Source organism: Conger conger, chromosome 10, assembly GCF_963514075.1.
Source record: "Conger conger chromosome 10, fConCon1.1, whole genome shotgun sequence".
NCBI lineage: Eukaryota > Metazoa > Chordata > Actinopteri > Anguilliformes > Congridae > Conger > Conger conger.
Window position 1 is genome coordinate 30,981,849 of NC_083769.1, and position 16,353 is coordinate 30,998,201.

General features: G+C 45.9%; 1 protein-coding gene across 1 annotated transcript in view; it reads left to right on the top strand.

Annotated features, from left to right (window-relative positions):
• The window catches only part of col7a1 (collagen, type VII, alpha 1), an 85,951-nt gene that overhangs the window by 25,592 nt on the left and 44,006 nt on the right, over positions 1–16,353 (top strand). The window contains exons 12-44 of the mRNA XM_061257731.1: positions 129–275; positions 1,628–1,744; positions 1,929–2,075; positions 2,267–2,392; positions 2,882–3,028; positions 3,623–3,745; positions 3,858–4,127; positions 4,344–4,487; positions 4,987–5,115; positions 5,445–5,588; positions 7,820–7,951; positions 8,055–8,204; positions 8,487–8,623; positions 9,136–9,262; positions 9,383–9,526; positions 10,092–10,252; positions 10,776–10,814; positions 11,100–11,126; positions 11,270–11,314; positions 11,538–11,630; positions 11,841–11,912; positions 12,086–12,121; positions 12,408–12,461; positions 13,047–13,112; positions 13,224–13,337; positions 13,901–13,927; positions 14,084–14,137; positions 14,300–14,371; positions 14,551–14,610; positions 14,709–14,744; positions 14,924–14,968; positions 15,380–15,415; positions 16,127–16,171. Of these exons, the coding sequence (XP_061113715.1) occupies positions 129–275; positions 1,628–1,744; positions 1,929–2,075; positions 2,267–2,392; positions 2,882–3,028; positions 3,623–3,745; positions 3,858–4,127; positions 4,344–4,487; positions 4,987–5,115; positions 5,445–5,588; positions 7,820–7,951; positions 8,055–8,204; positions 8,487–8,623; positions 9,136–9,262; positions 9,383–9,526; positions 10,092–10,252; positions 10,776–10,814; positions 11,100–11,126; positions 11,270–11,314; positions 11,538–11,630; positions 11,841–11,912; positions 12,086–12,121; positions 12,408–12,461; positions 13,047–13,112; positions 13,224–13,337; positions 13,901–13,927; positions 14,084–14,137; positions 14,300–14,371; positions 14,551–14,610; positions 14,709–14,744; positions 14,924–14,968; positions 15,380–15,415; positions 16,127–16,171 (3,266 nt within the window). The remainder of the gene's footprint in view (positions 1–128; positions 276–1,627; positions 1,745–1,928; positions 2,076–2,266; positions 2,393–2,881; positions 3,029–3,622; positions 3,746–3,857; positions 4,128–4,343; positions 4,488–4,986; positions 5,116–5,444; positions 5,589–7,819; positions 7,952–8,054; positions 8,205–8,486; positions 8,624–9,135; positions 9,263–9,382; positions 9,527–10,091; positions 10,253–10,775; positions 10,815–11,099; positions 11,127–11,269; positions 11,315–11,537; positions 11,631–11,840; positions 11,913–12,085; positions 12,122–12,407; positions 12,462–13,046; positions 13,113–13,223; positions 13,338–13,900; positions 13,928–14,083; positions 14,138–14,299; positions 14,372–14,550; positions 14,611–14,708; positions 14,745–14,923; positions 14,969–15,379; positions 15,416–16,126; positions 16,172–16,353) is intronic.

Below are 16,353 nucleotides of genomic sequence, written 5' to 3' on the forward strand. Positions count from 1 at the left end.
TTCATTATTAACACTTTCTCTACCCTTCTATCCTCTCCCTTTCCTTTTTGTTCGCGCTCTTCATCCCACCTTTTACCCGCTGTCACTCTCTGCCTTCTCCATTTCTGTCTCCCCTCCATGGTCTTCAGGCCGTGACGTGCAGAGGGTGGAGCTGCCGGGGGACAGTGAGTCTCACACCCTGACTGACGTGCTGCCGGACACAGAGTACATCATCACGGTCATCGGGCTTTACGACAACACCGAGGGACCGGCATCAACAACCAGGTTCAAAATAGGTAAAAATAAAATGCTCCTTTCTTTGTACAGCAATATTCATCAACACTGTGCTACTCATTCTTTTTAAATATTTGCTCTATTCATATCTCATTTAATCAATTTGTCTAATTCAAACTAATTGTGATACTGTCTACTTAATTGTCCTTGTTATTTGCATATCCATGTCGTTTACTATAATAGACTTCTCAGTTGTTTCCAAAATGAATAAGTCTGAATGTCAGGTACAGGCAAGACACATGCACAGACATGCACACTGACACTGAGACACTGTTTTCTCTCATCAGTTATATTTTCTGCCAAATTCAAGACTCACTCTCTCCCAATGACTTGTGATGTAGCTAAATATAGCTTTCAAAAGAATGCTTTTGAAATGGTGCCTCAATGCTCAGTGGAGCAGAGAAGAGAGGTCTGAGGGAATTATGAGAAATGTCTAGAAGAAATGGAGAATTGGCACAGACAGTTTCTGTCTGTAAAGCATTCCTGTTTTGGCAGTTGTATTAACAATGGTAGGAAGCTGTGATAATGAAAAAGTGTGTCTGTACTGTATATCATTATCTGCGTGTGCGCCTGTCTTTGGAAGTAGAAGGTACATACTCTTCCCACCCACCCACGCCTCAGCCTAGTGCTTCAGCCAAGGGAACATGGAAATCATAGCATTATACTTCTTTCTTTATATGCAAGCATACACATGCATGCTGTACATCTGCAGAGAGAGAGAGAGAGAGAGAGAGAGAGAGAGAGAAAGAGAGAGAGACTGTGGAACTGTTTATCTTTCACTCATTAAAAATGTGGTTGCTGGAACGGAATGACTCACAGAGCCAAAGACAGGAAAGCAAATGAGTGACTCCGAACAGGTATCTTTTGATGCAGGTGTGGAGATCAGACAGACAAGGAGACTCTACTCATGAGACTTTTCAGGCTAATGTGACAGATGTGATAGCAGTGTTAGCGATTTAAACCTGCACACATGTGTTCCAGTGCCCTTGCACTGCTGCCTCTCTCTGATGTCATAGCATGTGATGATGATTAACTGTGTCCGTTCACAGGGTCTGTAAGTAGTGTACTTCAAACAGTGAGAGGGGACTACTCTCTTCAACCACTGGCGGAATGTTGCATTAATCTGGATGCTGCAGAGCAGATAGATTACACATTGTTCTTTATAAGACATTATGCGTGCCTAAACTCTTTTTACCCTTAATTCTGCAATATAGTGCTGTGGAAGGGCATTACACCACAAACAAATGAGACATACAAGCGCTCTTTACTTGGCCTCTAAGTGAAGCTACAGCTGTGTATAGATTAGAGAATGTGTACATAATCCTGACCCTATCTGTCATTATCTGTGTAACAGTACACCGGGAGAGGCAGGTTCTGAGGGCCAACTCCACTGGGCCTAGTTCTATTCGCCTGAACTGGAACGTGATCTCGTCCGCACAAGGATACCGCCTGGTTTGGAGGCAGGGGGAGGGTGAGACAAGCCTGCACAGTAGCTAACTCATGTAGTCCTACACAGACTGCTGAGATGGCTCTTTTGAATATACCGTTGTCAAAGAGTGAATGTAGATGTACACTCATCCGCTGCACTGACTGAAAATACATAGCCTACTGTTCGTTTCTGTTTTCACTCTTGCTGTTCTATCTTCTGACCACAGAGGGCAGAGAACAGAGGCAGTCCTTTCCCAGGAGTGTCTCCAGCCATGAGCTGACAGGACTTCTGCCCAGCACAGAATACCTGATCACCCTGTACACGCTCTATGAGGGCCGTGAAGAGGCCACGCCCATCACCACCTCAGCGCTAGGTCAGAGATGATTGGATGAGCATTTTGTTGGACGGTTTATAATGAACGATGACAATTAAAATGTATTTTTCACATTCAAGCTTAGGTTCAAATGAATACTTCACTCAGTCTGTTATATTCCACAATACATTGCCACAAGGAAGGAGCTTGTAAATATGTCTGTGTGTCTGTGTTTGCTATCATGTTATCAGAGAAACAGTTTGTAGGCCGCATATCCAACCTGCGTGTGGTAGAATCTCTGGGCAACATTGTGCGACTGGGGTGGACCGGCGTGGCTGGGGCTACTCAGTACCGCATTGTCATCTTGAACACTGAAAGTAAGCATTCACTTAGCTGGCCTATACTGCAAAGCATATTGTGAAGAGTATTGGTAAAATGTGTGCTTTATTATTAAAATTTAAACTGATGGATTGGATTTTCTTTCATTCAGATTACCATAATTAATTATACAATGCTCATTGTTACGTATGTCTTCACAATGATGTACATTTATACTGTACATTGTATCTCTGTATTGCTCTAATGAAAATATGCTGTGAAACTATCCCATATAAAGCTTCAAATATAAATCCTAAGCAGCACATTATGATATGAGTTTTGTACTGTACACAGCAAGATTTATTGACACCATTTGAAGGGAGCTCATGCTCTTTACTGTAAGTTGCCAGGTTACTGCTGAAGGTGAGGTTCATTGACATGGGATGATCGTATTTATGCCACAAGGAGCTGAGAACTTCCCTTTGTCTGCGTGTTATAAGCAATTTCCTGCAAATGCCATGATTGACAGTTGATTTCTCCTATCACAGCTGGGAGTGAAGACACCCGCAATATCCCTGGCGATCAAACAACCCTTGACCTGCAGGGCCTTTCGGATGGTGGATTGTATGGGATCAGTGTGACAGCGATAGTGGGGGACACCGAAGGGGATCCTGTCTCAGTTAACATCAGAGCAGGTGTCGTCTTTACCCGCCGTACTTGTAAACACACATGCAATGCATACACAGGGTTTACACGATGGACTGTTTGCCCTGAATCACTATGTTGGTTTACTTACTATGTTTATTGTGAGATTTGAATGTGTGTGGACTCCACACATTCCCACATGGCCCCAGCTTGTGAGTATGTGTGAAGGTGTGAAACGAGAAGGTTTACTGCTGTTGTGTGTCTGCCAGCACAGTTCCCGACTTAATCCATGGAATTGGACTGAAAAATAGCAGTGAAACAAGTCCAGACACAAAACAAACGGGACAGTGTTGAGGCGAAGGAGTGGAAGGAGTTTGACGGGGATCAGGGAAAAAAAGGAAGAGGGTTGGAGATGTTTTGTAGTGCTGAAGAAGACGGCTGTATGGTGAAGAAGGAATGAAGAAGATATCACAGACCATCCTGTAACAGCACTCAAATCTGAATTGAGGTGTTTGATAGGGTTTCAAAGAGAAAAGGTTCATGACAGCTGAATCTCTTCTCATGAAGTTTAATGTTAGCTGTTACCAAGCCCACCCTGTCACGGTCTGCATTTTAACATGAAAGTTCCTTTCCTCTCTGGGCAGAGCAAGCAGTGGACAGAGTAGAGAACCTGCGAGTTACTAATGTCAACAGCCGGCGCATCAGGATTGCCTGGTCAAGGGTTCCTGGGGCAAACGAATACAGGGTCACCTGGAGACAAGGCAATTGTAAGGCCTTTGCTGTTTTGCTAACACATGTTCAATCTTTCAATACATTTTCATCACTACCAAAATGTGTATCACCCTTTAATTGTGTGTGTGCATGTGTGTGTTTTTCTAGTAGCGGAGCAGTCCCATGTCTTGGGGGCGGATGCCACTGCCTTCACTGTAGAAGGGCTGCAGCCTGATGCAGCAGTGGTCATTGGTGTTGCTGCTGTAATTGGCCAACGCACTGGGGATGTGGTGTCACTCTCAACCAGGACCAATCCAAATGGTGGGGGCGTCATCAAAGAGATACGACTGCTGGACAGAACATCACACAGGATACGTATCAACTGGACGCCTATCGCCAGGGCAACTGGCTATAAGATCACCTGGCGTCGTGGCGATGGTGAGCAGAGTGGCTAAGACTACTATTCATTCAGTTTGATGTAACTACTGCTCCTGAAGCCAGTGAGAGAGAGTTGCTTGTATCCAGGGTGTATCCAGGGTTGTTGGGTTTAGTGACCTCAGATTATTGTAGTTTAATGTTTTAATTTCTGGTTAAATATTTCTCATCTTTCACCCTCTCCACACACTGTGCCACTGAAACTGCTTGTGTGTGCAGGTGTGGAAGACTCCCGCAGACTGCCTGCTGAAACCACCTCCTTCGCCATCGATGGCCTCCTGGAAAACACAGACTACAGGGTGTCAGTATCCTCTCTGATTGGCTCAAAGGAAGGAGTCCCCGCCCACCTGAACACCAGAACAGGTAGCATTTCAGCAAGTGTCTGCACACGTATGCCCTCTTCTCCTGGGGCTCTTTCCACAGCCCTATTTTACCTCCTTGTGTCCTTTTCTTACATTATTTCCTCATGTCCTTACTGTAGCTCCATCCAATGAAGGATGCAAGCAAAGGATGGAGGAATCAGGGAAATGTGCATTTGGCCTTTGTGCTGGTTTCATGCCATGTCAAGTGCAGATTTAAAAGAGGTGGATCCACAGGTCGATCGTTTATACCTCATTCCGAAATAAATACTTCAAAACACTTGAAGGATGCATTTGTGGAGTCTCCTTGGTCCTAGCTCCTTCAAGGACCATTTAACAGATTGGAATGTCCTTAAAAAATTGCAGATCTTGAGATTGTCAGGGTCAGGTGAGGACCAATGAGGGAGAAAATAAGCAATTGGAATGAGCCACTCATGGTGGTGCTTCTCTTCGGCAGTGTAGACTGAAACTCACAGTGTTTCTGTCCCCCGTTCTTCTCTCAGGTTCAGATCAGGATGTGGGAGAAGTCACCAGACTAAAGGTCCAGGAAAGCCATGGAGAGGTTGTGAGGGTCACATGGGTTGGGGTCCAGGGAGCGACTGCATACAGAGTTGTTTGGAAGCGCATCGATGGTGGGTGAACTGCTCTCTCTGCCTTTCTAAACATGGCATAATATCATTCAGCTGGGGTTATTTGTTTATTTTCTCACAATACTGGAAAAGAGCATTTCAACTGCATATGATATGAAATGAAGATGTCTCAGTATGGTAGTTGGCTTATTTAACTTGTGTACTAAATTTATGTTCATGGCTTTACAATCAATCATATGTGAATTGAACCTTATTTCACCTGTTCTGTTGTTTGTTCAATGACCATGATACACTTTTTTGTACGTTTCATTTGGATAAAAGCGTTTGCTAAATAAAATGTGTTGTAATGAAAGCCATGTTTTTTCACTCAGGGGGGGCGGAGCAAAGTCAGCTGGTGGGGGGTAACATCACGGTGGTGGACCTGAACCTTGACCCGGGGGTGGAGTATGAGGTGCAGGTCAAAGCCCTGGTGCAGAACCGAGAGGGGTCGGCTGTCACCGTTAGAGTGACCACCGGTGAGCCCTTGACCTGACCCAAATTATTGATAGACCATGTACCCTTTTTCTGTGGTCCATCTTGGTTTTTGGATGGAGTAGCATTTCAGGCCTGACCTTAGGCACCAGGTTAGTGGTATTCCAGGACTGTGTGTGTGCTGGTATTTCGCTCTCGTGTAATGCTGCTCTCTGACAGCCGGAGACCCTACGGGAGGTGGAGGGGGTACAGGTGCTGGGGGTGGGGCGACATTAGCCCAGGCGGTAAGAGCAGTCATCTGGCAGTCGGAGGGTTGCCGGTTTGATTCCCACCCTGGGTGTGTCGAAGTGTCCCTGAGCAAAACGTTCATTCATTCATTCATTCATTATCCTAACCCACTTATCCTGGGGCTGGAGCCTGTCCCAGCAAAAGGCAGGAATACACCCTGGACAGGTCGCCAGTCCATCGCAGGGCACACACACCATTCACTCACACACTCATACCTACGGGCAATTTAGACTCTCCGATCAGCCTAACCTGCATGTCTTTGGACTGTGGGAGGAAACCGGAGTACACGGAGGAAACCCACGCAGACACGAGGAGAACATGCAAACTCCACACAAAGAGGCCCCGGCCAACGGGGATTTGAACCCAGGACCTCCTTGCTGTGAGGCGGCAGTGCTACCCACTGCACCATCCGTGCCGCCCCCTGAGCAAGACACCTAACCCCAAATGCTCCTGACGAGCTGGTTCGTGCCTTGCATGGCAGCCAATCCCAATTGGTGTGCGAGTGTGAGTATGAATGGGTGAATGGCAGGCATCAATTGTACTGCGCTTTGGATAAAGGCGCTATATAAATGTCAACCATTTAGGTGCTGGAGTCTGCTCCGGGTTACTGCATATCTCCTGGTGGGGGGGGGGGGGGGCTGTCCGGAACATTGCACTGCTCATACAGTGATGTGTACAGTGTTGTGCTGATGCAGAGAGGGCTGTGCTCATGTGTACAGTGTTGTGCTGATGCAGATAGGGCTGTGCTCTTGTGTACAGTGTTGTGCTGATGCAGATAGGGCTGTGCTCATGTGTACAGTGTTGTGCTGATGCAGATAGGGCTGTGCTCATGTGTACAGTGTTGTGCTGATGCAGATATGGCTGTGCTGATGTGTACAGTGTTGTGCTGATGCAGATAGGGCTGTGCTCATGTGTACAGTGTTGTGCTGATGCAGATAGGGCTGTGCTCATGTGTACAGTGTTGTGCTGATGCAGATATGGCTGTGCTGATGTGTACAGTGTTGTGCTGATGCAGATAGGGCTGTACTCATGTGTACAGGTCTGTGCAGATGTGTGTGGTGCTGTGTTAATGAGTGCAGGTTTGTGCAGATGTGTATGGTGTTGTGTTAATGAGTGCAGGTCTGTGCAGATGTGTATGGTGTTGTGTTAATGAGTGCAGGTCTGTGCATATGTGTATGGTGTTGTGTTAATGAGTACAGGTCTGTGCAGATGTGTATGGTGTTGTGTTAATGAGTACAGGTCTGTGCAGATGTGTATGGTGTTGTGTTAATGAGTGCAGGTCTGTGCAGATGTGTATGGTGTTGTGCTGATGCGTACAGGTCTGTGCAGATGTGTACGGTGTTGTGCTGATGCGTACAGGTCTGTGCAGATGTGTATGGTGTTGTGCTGATGCGTACAGGTCTGAGGGCGACATGGCTCAGGCAGTAAGAGCAGTCGTCTGGCAGTCGGAGGGTTGCCGGTTCAATCCCCACCCTGGGTGTGTCAAAGTCTCCCTGAGCAAGACACCTAACCCCCAAATGCTCCTGACGAGCTGGTCGGTACCTTGCATGGCAGCCAATTGCCATTGGTGTGTGAGTGTGTGTATGAATGGGTGAATGAGAAGCATCAATTGTACAGCGCTTTGGATAAAGGCGCTATATAAATTCCAACTTTTTACCATTTACCATTTAGGTCTGTGTTGATGTGTACAGGGTTATGATGATGTGTACAGCGTTGTGCTGACGCAAAGTGTTTTTTTATGACAGTGTTGCTTTTTGCTTTTTCACTGGTTCCTTCCCCCTTCTACTCCTCTCCTTCCTCTCAGCTCTACTGTAACCCAATACTCTGCTCTCCTTCCTCTCAGCTCTACTGTAACCCAATACTCTGCTCTCCTTCCTCTCAGCTCTACTGTAACCCAATACTCTGCTCTCCTTCCTCTCAGCTCTACTGTAACCCAATACTCTGCTCTCCTTCTGCTCACCCCATCCATTCTCCTCACTGTCCCCAGGCTCTCCACCTTCTCCAGTGCGGCCAGTGACAGACTTCCGTGTGGCTGACATTACCGAGAGCTCTATGATGTTGGGCTGGACCCCAGTGGCTGGTGCTACGGGGTACATACTGCGCTGGAGGGAGGTTCATGGTGAGGACCAGGCTAAAGACTGCTCTACTGCGCACATTCTGTTCACTTCAGCAAAATGCAACACAGCCTAATGTTTACCTGTGAAACCCCCCTCCTTCTCTAGACCGTGGGCAGGGGTGGTCTCAAACGCTCCCGGCCTTCTCCAGTTCATACCGTGTCACCCAGCTGCAGCTGGGCCGGCAGTATCGCTTCACCATTCAGCCTGTCTTCCAGTCCCAGACAGGGCCTGAATCCACAGCAGTGGAGCGCACAGGTGACTTCCCTCGCTTCTCTCTCTCTCTCTCTCTCTCTCTCTCTCTCTCTCTCTCTCTCTCTCGCTGTCTCTCTATTTACTCCCGCTCTGTCATTCCTGTCTTCTTGCACACCGATCTACTGACGTCTTGTTGTGTGAAATATCGTAATTTGTTTATTTTGTCTATCTCTGCCCTGTGATATTTCTCTCATTTTTCACCCCTTCCCCTCTCACTATTACACACACACCCAAACCTTTTCCCTCCTTGCGCTCTCCCACCTTCCCCTCTCTTCTTAACTGCAGTGTGTGTGGATGGCCGTCTGGACCTGGTGTTTTTGGTACCTGCCTCTCGGGACAGGGTGGCGCTGGCTGAGGCTCTGCAGGCTCTCCTCACCAGCGTGGCTGGAACACTGACCACCATCGGCCCCCGTGACTCACAGGTCAACGTCCTCTCCAACTCCCAGACATTACATTACAATTACTCAGCAGATTGAAGGTATAGTGATGGTCATTAGGACAACTACAGAACAGGGCGGATAAGGTACAATTCACAAAGAATCAGTTGTCTACAGTCATGAATATCAAGACTAGTACCCATGGTAAATAGGCCAGTAAGTAATAAGGTAAGCAACTACAGCACCGAGATGTAACATTCCTAGATTAAAATACAAAGTACAACAAGAGGCTAAAAGATTGAGACAGGCGATACACGAATGATGTGAATGAATAGAATAGGGTACTCCCACATACCCTATTCCATACAGTACATCCTCCTCAACTCATATACACACTCATTCCATATGTCCTCCTCACCTGCTAAGGTAATAGATAATAACTTGTGTGTTTCTCTCACATAATGCTCAAGGGGATGTTGCATGTTAGAGTTTTAGAATAGAAGTAGGAGAAGACTGAGTCACAGTGTGATGGGTGATGCAATTCCTGTGCTTTCCAGGTGGGGATTGTATTGTATGGCTCACAGTCCAGGTTGTGGTTCCCACTCAATCGACATAGCAACAAGGAGACCCTGCTGCGAGAGATCTTGGCCACACCCTTTGGTGAAGAGCCAGGAAATGCAGTTGGTGTGTGGACCGTTTCTTTAACTCAAACTCCCAGCTTGCTCTTCGTGGTTGTATTTTGCAATTAACTACTGTAATGTCCTGATGCCTGGTTTTTCAGTGTGTCTCTGCTTCCCCCTGCAGGCCAGGGAGTGACTTACACTAGGGAGCTTGTGCTCCCTGCCTCTGCTGGTCGCAGGCCTGGGGTGCGCGGGGTCCTGGTGATCATCACAGATTCAAGGTCCACCGATGACCTCATTGCTCCTGCTGCTGCTGTCCAGGCTGCTGGTTTGTGCAGACAGAATATGCCATATGCCACAGCCACTGAGAATTCACTGCTCACCCTCAAACACACCCCCTACTGGACACCCACAGCCGTACACCTCTCTGATGTCATCCTTCACTGCTCACCCACAAACACACCCCCTATTGGACACCCACAGCCATACAGTTATCTGATGTCATCCTTAAATTAATATCTAAAATCTAAGATTTCCTGGATTTTGGTGGATTTATCGGCCACCCATGGTGAAGTACATGTCAGACAAACTACACATCTGCACTGGCAACACACTCCTTTGGTTTCCATGGTTTCTGTACGTACATTGCCATACAGGGCTGGAATGACGGGCCCTCCACTAACTTAAAAGTATAATATACTGTATAGAAATGAAATTAACACAAATGGTCTCAGTGGTCACTAGAGAGATGCCAGTGGTAATATATCTAAAATATGGTATTTGTTCTAATGAAAAAAATCATAGATTGCCACTTTAATGACAGTATATGCTCATAAACACATTTATGTGGGTGCTAATAGACACACTTCCTATTGCTGTTTTCCCTCTGTCAGGGATGACTGTCCTGGCGGTTGGGTTAGGCCGTGCTGACAGGGAGGAGCTGAGACGGTCGGTGACTGATGCCAGCTCGCAGAACGTTCTGTACGCGGGCGGTGTCGGGCAGATGGCAGGCCTGCACTCAGACCTCGCAGGCATGCTCTGTGGGATGGCACAGGTCAGCCAGCACCACAACGTCTGTGTCTGCATGTCTGTCTTTCATCTGTGTGTCAGTCAAGCTGTCAGTAAAGAGTCTCAACTAGTGTTGAATAGTGCTCAACTGTACGTCCCAATGAGTATCTCATAGTATTGACTAGTGTTGCTGTGAATGTATTTCATTTTCTGGTGTTATATTAAGTTCTATTTCTATTTCCATTCATTGTGTACTGTATTGGGGTTTCAGTGTGTGCTGTATTGGGGTTTCAGTGTACTGTATTGGGGTTTCAGTGTACTGTATTGGGGTTTCAGTGTACTGTATTGGGGTTTCAGTATACTGTTTTGGGGTTTCAGTGTACTGTATTGGGGTTTCAATGTACTGTATTGGGGTTTCAGTATATTGTATTGGGGTTTCAGTGTACTGTATTGGGGTTTCAGTATACTGTATTGGGGTTTCAGTGTACTGTATTGGGATTTCAGTGTACTGTATTGCGGTTTCAGTATACCGTATATGGGTTTCAGTTTGTATTGTATTTGGATTTCAGGGTTCTGGAACTCAAGGGTGCACAGTGCAGTGTCCCCGGGTAAGTCTTGGCGGATTTGTACATTTTATGACCTCAATGTGTTTCTATCTCTGCTAATATGTGTCTATATTTGTATTTTCTCTGTTGTCAGGTCTGGTTTGTCACTGAATTGATCTTTTTTTCTTCAAGCATTTTCTCTGAATTTGTCTCTGATGTGCTTCTGCTTTTATCCTTCTGTTTATCTGTTTCTCTGTATTTGTCTTACTGTCTCTTTGTATTAGTTTCAGGTTTCCAATGCATTTGTCTCTGATTTTCTTGTTCCTGTTTTTTTTCTCTTTTTCTCAGGGTGAAAGAGGAGAAACTGGCGAAAAGGTAACAGCCCATTTCTTAGATCTCTAATCTGATCGTTGCAGTCATGGCCTGACTATTTTTGCTATGTTGCTATGTGCTATGTTTTCGTGGCATTACGCTGTGTGTTTTGATGAGTTTTGCTCACTTGTCGATCTCTCTTCCAGGGCCAGCGAGGACGAGATGGAGTTAATGGGCAGAAAGGGGAGCCGGTGAGCGAATACATATTTAAAAAAATACATAAAATAACTTAAATAGATGAATACAAAATAGTGATAGAAGTCTGATTGGGGTGAGAAGATGAAGAGGAAAAAGGGGGAACTGAGGTCAGCACAGCAGACTCTTTCTTATATGTCCCTGACAGTATGATATTATGTTGATGTTGAATACGTACTCATTATTACAGTTCATGGTTTGTTTGTTGGTGTGTTACAGGGTCGAGATGGACTGCCTGGGAGAGATGGGCCCCGGGGGCCTGAGGGCCGTCCAGGGCCGCCTGTGGGGGGGCCTGCGGAGAAGGGTGACAGGGTAAGTACAGGGGCATAAGAGGCACTGAAATGGATCTCAGAAAATAATAGGGTATAAGACCTACTTGGGCATACATGCTTTCTGTATTAATGAACTGACCCATAGTATGGCAAATATATTTGTGCTCTCATGGTTTTTCCTGGCTCAATATAAGGCGGTACTATAATTATACTATTATACTATGTACTATAAAACTTGTTTTCTCTTCAGGGGTTTCCTGGACTGGATGGGACTCCTGGTTCGCAGGGACATCCTGGGAGCCCTGGCCCTCAAGGTGTGCCGGTGAGTGTGGAGTTTGTGTGTGGGTTTGTATCTGTCTCAGAAAGGATTTCACTCTTGCTTATGGATTTCTACTCAAAATGTCTTGGCACTGAACTTGTTTAGTTGGTTTTGTGCCATTTGTAATACGCAGAGTTTATTTTTAATTTAATGGTTCGTTTTTCTGCTCTTTACAGGGCTCCACAGGGCAGCCTGGTATCCGAGGAGTCCCTGTGAGTATCACTGGTGCCTGTCTCCCACGCCTGTGTGTTTTAATCTTGTGTTTGCATTTTTAAGGAAATTCTGATTCATGTGGTCATTGTTTCTTGCTTGTTTTTTACATCAAACAGCAAAATGTCCAGTGTTAAGTTGACTCTAACTGAGTACAAATGATAGAGCCTGGTCCAATAGAGACATGTGTAGGACCCTGTGTATGTACTCTCTAACACTGTATGTCACTGTGTATGTTACCATGTTTCAGCCTGGCTTATAACGCTTATGCACATCTCTGTGTGACAGGGCGAGCCGGGTGGCTCTGGGCCTGCAGGGTCAAAGGGCGAGAAAGGAGAGAGGGTGAGTGTGTGTGACCCGCAAATATTGCGTGATTACTCTTAAAGGCTTCACTCTTATCGGATGACTGTGATGTTTAGCTTTGTCAATTGTCTGATTGGATGGCAATATGTAAATATTCAGCAAATTGTGGAAAATCCAAGTTCAGAAAGTACAGTAAAGATGTACAAGTGCAGGCACAGTGTAATATTGGGGTATATATTGGGTGCATAGTGCAGGCATAGTGTAATATTTGGGTATAGGGTGCATAGTGCAGGCACAGTGTAATATTGGGGTATATATTGGGTGCAAAGTGAAGGCATAGTGTAATATTGGGGTATATATTGGGTGCAAAGTGAAGGCGTTGTGTAATATTGGGGTATATATTGGGTGCAAAGTGAAGGCGTTGTGTAATATTGGCGTATATATTGGGTGCAAAGTGAAGGCATAGTGTAATATTGGGTGCAAAGTGAAGGCATAGTGTAATATCGGGGTATATATTGGGTAGGTATGACCTTACACAGTGTAATATTATGGTGTAAAGTATTGTGGTGGTTTTACTGAAGATGGTGTTGCTGTTTGTTGATGTTGATGGTGGTGCTATTTCAGGGGGACTTTGGATCTGGCGGTGGAATCCCAGGAAGGAAAGGAGAACCTGGGATTCCTGGAATACCGGTGAGAGACAGAGACTGCCATGCCCATCTGTGTGTGTTTGTGTGTGTCTTTCTTTGTGACTGTGTTCTCTGAGTTACTGTAACAGAGTGATGGATGCTGTGCATTTTTCAGGGCAGCCCAGCTCGCCCTGGGGGCGATGGGGTTAAGGGCAGCACGGGACCACCTGGAGCTCCAGGCCAAGATGGTCGCCCTGGGATACCTGGCACCCCTGGACTCTCCATCAAGGTCAGCCCGTACTTCTAAACACATTTACATTCAAACTCAAATCAATCCTCCACAACGCTTGGGCTTACCTGATTCCATAGTGTGACATGCTCATTTGTGTTTTGTAGCTGTTTTTCTTTCTCTTGCACCCTGCTCATCTGTTCTTCCACCTGTCAACTCATGTTCACAGCCAGCATTTTGTGTATGAGGAGCAGCTCTGATGTATAGTCATGCTGGGGGCAAACTATATGCTGTATATTGTATGTATTGTATTTATTGTAAAGTATTTAGTGACTTGAATTGTGAGGAAGTGAAAGGCAATGTTCATGTGGGCTGTGAGCAGACAAGGACAGGCTGAATGCTGGATCTAAGGGGTAGAGCCATCGTGACGTTTTCCTGCTGATGGAATTGCTGGGTGTTTTTCGGGGGCTGGGATGGGACCACGTTTGGGGTATTGGAGAGACAGATTAATTATTGGGGAGTCAGGAAAGGCGTTTGGAATCCAGGTCTGTGTTGGGAAGGACCTCTACAGCAGTACAGGTGCTTCAGCATGTTTTACTCACTCTGGTCTCTGCTCTTTGCAGGGGGACAGGGGCAGCACAGGAGAGAGGGTGAGTGCTGTTGTCATGTTCAGTGATACTTGTTTCTATACATTTTTTTGGCAGTATTTTTGATTCCATCTTGCTCTTATCTCAATCTCTCTCCTTCTCTCCTTCTCACCCTCTACAACATCCCCCCTTCTTTGACATGCATACACACACGGATAGGGGCCACCAGGCCCAGGAGGTGGAATAGCAGTGAAGGGGGAAAAGGGGACGCCGGTAAGCTTCTTCAGTCTCTCTGTACACCGTTACAGTCCTCACCATAGTCCACCACTGGATGAATGCATCAAAGTGTGTGTGTGTGTGTGTGTGTGTGTGTGTGTGCCTATGTGTGTATATGTATGTGGGTGGGGGTTAGTTATGTGTTGATTCTGTGTGCAGGGGACTTCAGGAGCACCCGGCATCCCAGGGCCCAGAGGAATAACAGGACTTACAGGGCCCAAAGGAGAGAAGGTGATGAACTAAACATCATTTTAGCTGTCTTTATGTGTCCTTCTGTAATTGTCTGCTGATAGGTGTATGTTTCTGAATGTGCATACGCCTGTGTACAGGCAAATATATTTGTGTGTTTAATGGGGAGATGTGTGTGTGATTGTATGTACAGTACATTCATTTGATTTTGTTTATTTCAGGGAGAAATTGGTGAGGGGTTACCGGGCCCTGCCGGGAGGGCAGGAGAGGCAGGAGACCGGGTAGGCATTGTGTTTGCCTTGGGTTTGGATATACTGGACTGAATGTGTCTGAGTTAGGTTGAGTTTGCCTAACAGTTTTGTCTGTGTGCTCGTTTCAGGGTCCAAGGGGGCCTTCAGGGGAGAATGGCAGTAAAGTAAGATTGCATTTCTTCTTGACCTCCATTTTGTGATTCTATTGTCCATAGGTATCTAGGTACAGTGTGATGAGTATGTGTGGTTGATTCTCATATAACATGATGTTGTGGCTGTTAATGAATGTATGCTGTGTGAATTAATGGATAAATGTTGATTTAAAGTCCTGTTCACTTTGCAGGGTGACAGGGGTCAATCAGGTGATCCTGGGTTACCAGGAGAGAGGGTGAGTGTCTTGTCAGCATGGACAGTACATTTGTGCAATATATTTGTTGTACAGTACAAGACAACCCCTTTTTCTTGTTGCCATGTGAAACTGTTAGTAACCAGCTGGAACAGTGACTAATCAGAGCCATACGTTGACCTTATGGTGGTGCTCTATTATTCTATTGCTCTACATATCACTGTATTGTATCTGTGTAAGAAATGCCTGTGTTGTCCTGTCTGTGAGCCGGACATGCTTACAGCATGTGTTTACGATATGTGTACACGCAATGTTGCTTTGTATCAGGCTTTTTTGTGACATATCTGTGTCAGAACCCTCGAATGCACTGGTTAAATTTTTACATGAACGTGCTAAGGATGTGCTGACGTGTGTACAGGAATCCTCACTGTCTCGTCTGTGCCATTGTCACAGGGTGAGAGGGGTGTTCCTGGCCTGTTGGGAGAGAAGGTAAGTGCTGTTCTTACATACATTACCACACGGACGTGCAGACTTATGCAATGATATACCCTTGGCAGTGTATAAGCGAGGGACACGTTGTCCTGTGCAGGCCTGCTGCTGAAACCATCTGTTGTAATAGAACCCCACCACTAATCCACTCCATGTCCAGCTGCTGAGAATGTCATCTTTACCTTGAAGACCAGTTCAGTCGTGCAGTTAATAACAGATTGCCATAAGGAACTGTCTTCTAACCAGCCTGTTTCAGGATACACCCCGGCTCTCTCCCTTCCACAAAGTCAGGTTTCCATGTTTCCACAGAGCATGCAGAAATCTGGACATTTTTTCAAAGTCTTCTTTTGAAAACTTTTGAGGCCAAGACTGTATTTTTGGTCTTGCATATTAGTGAGTGGTAGGCTTCGCCTAGTTCTGCAGCTAGTAAGTTATCTTGGTGTCACCCTTCAACTCTGACCTATTGGTGACAACTTTAAAAACTTACAGCCAAGGGAAAGGTAAACCCAGACACTGATGGGCAGCAAAATCAAGATGTTTCTCACACCCTTTCACAACAGCTGAATGCTGCTGCTCAAAGTGGTTAAAGAATCATCCCTTGAGCTAAAGTGAGTACCTGTATGTCACCCTAACTGCATGCCAGTGGAGTAGGTGCCTCTGATGTCATACTACTCTGACCCTCTGACCTGTGTATTGTGCTCTCTCTGTAAGGGGGATCCAGGCAAGCCAGGCTTAACTGGAACTGACGGTGCCAGGGTAAGTACTATTCTCAAAGTGATATTGTCCATTTTGTTACTCTCAGGTAGGATTTTCCAGCTTCTATTGTAATGTGTTTTTAATTTATGCTCTTATATCTGAAATTGTGCCACATCAGTACTGTAGTATGACATTGGCATCCTCATGATGGCAATGAAATTTCCCTCATATAGGGGGGAGGA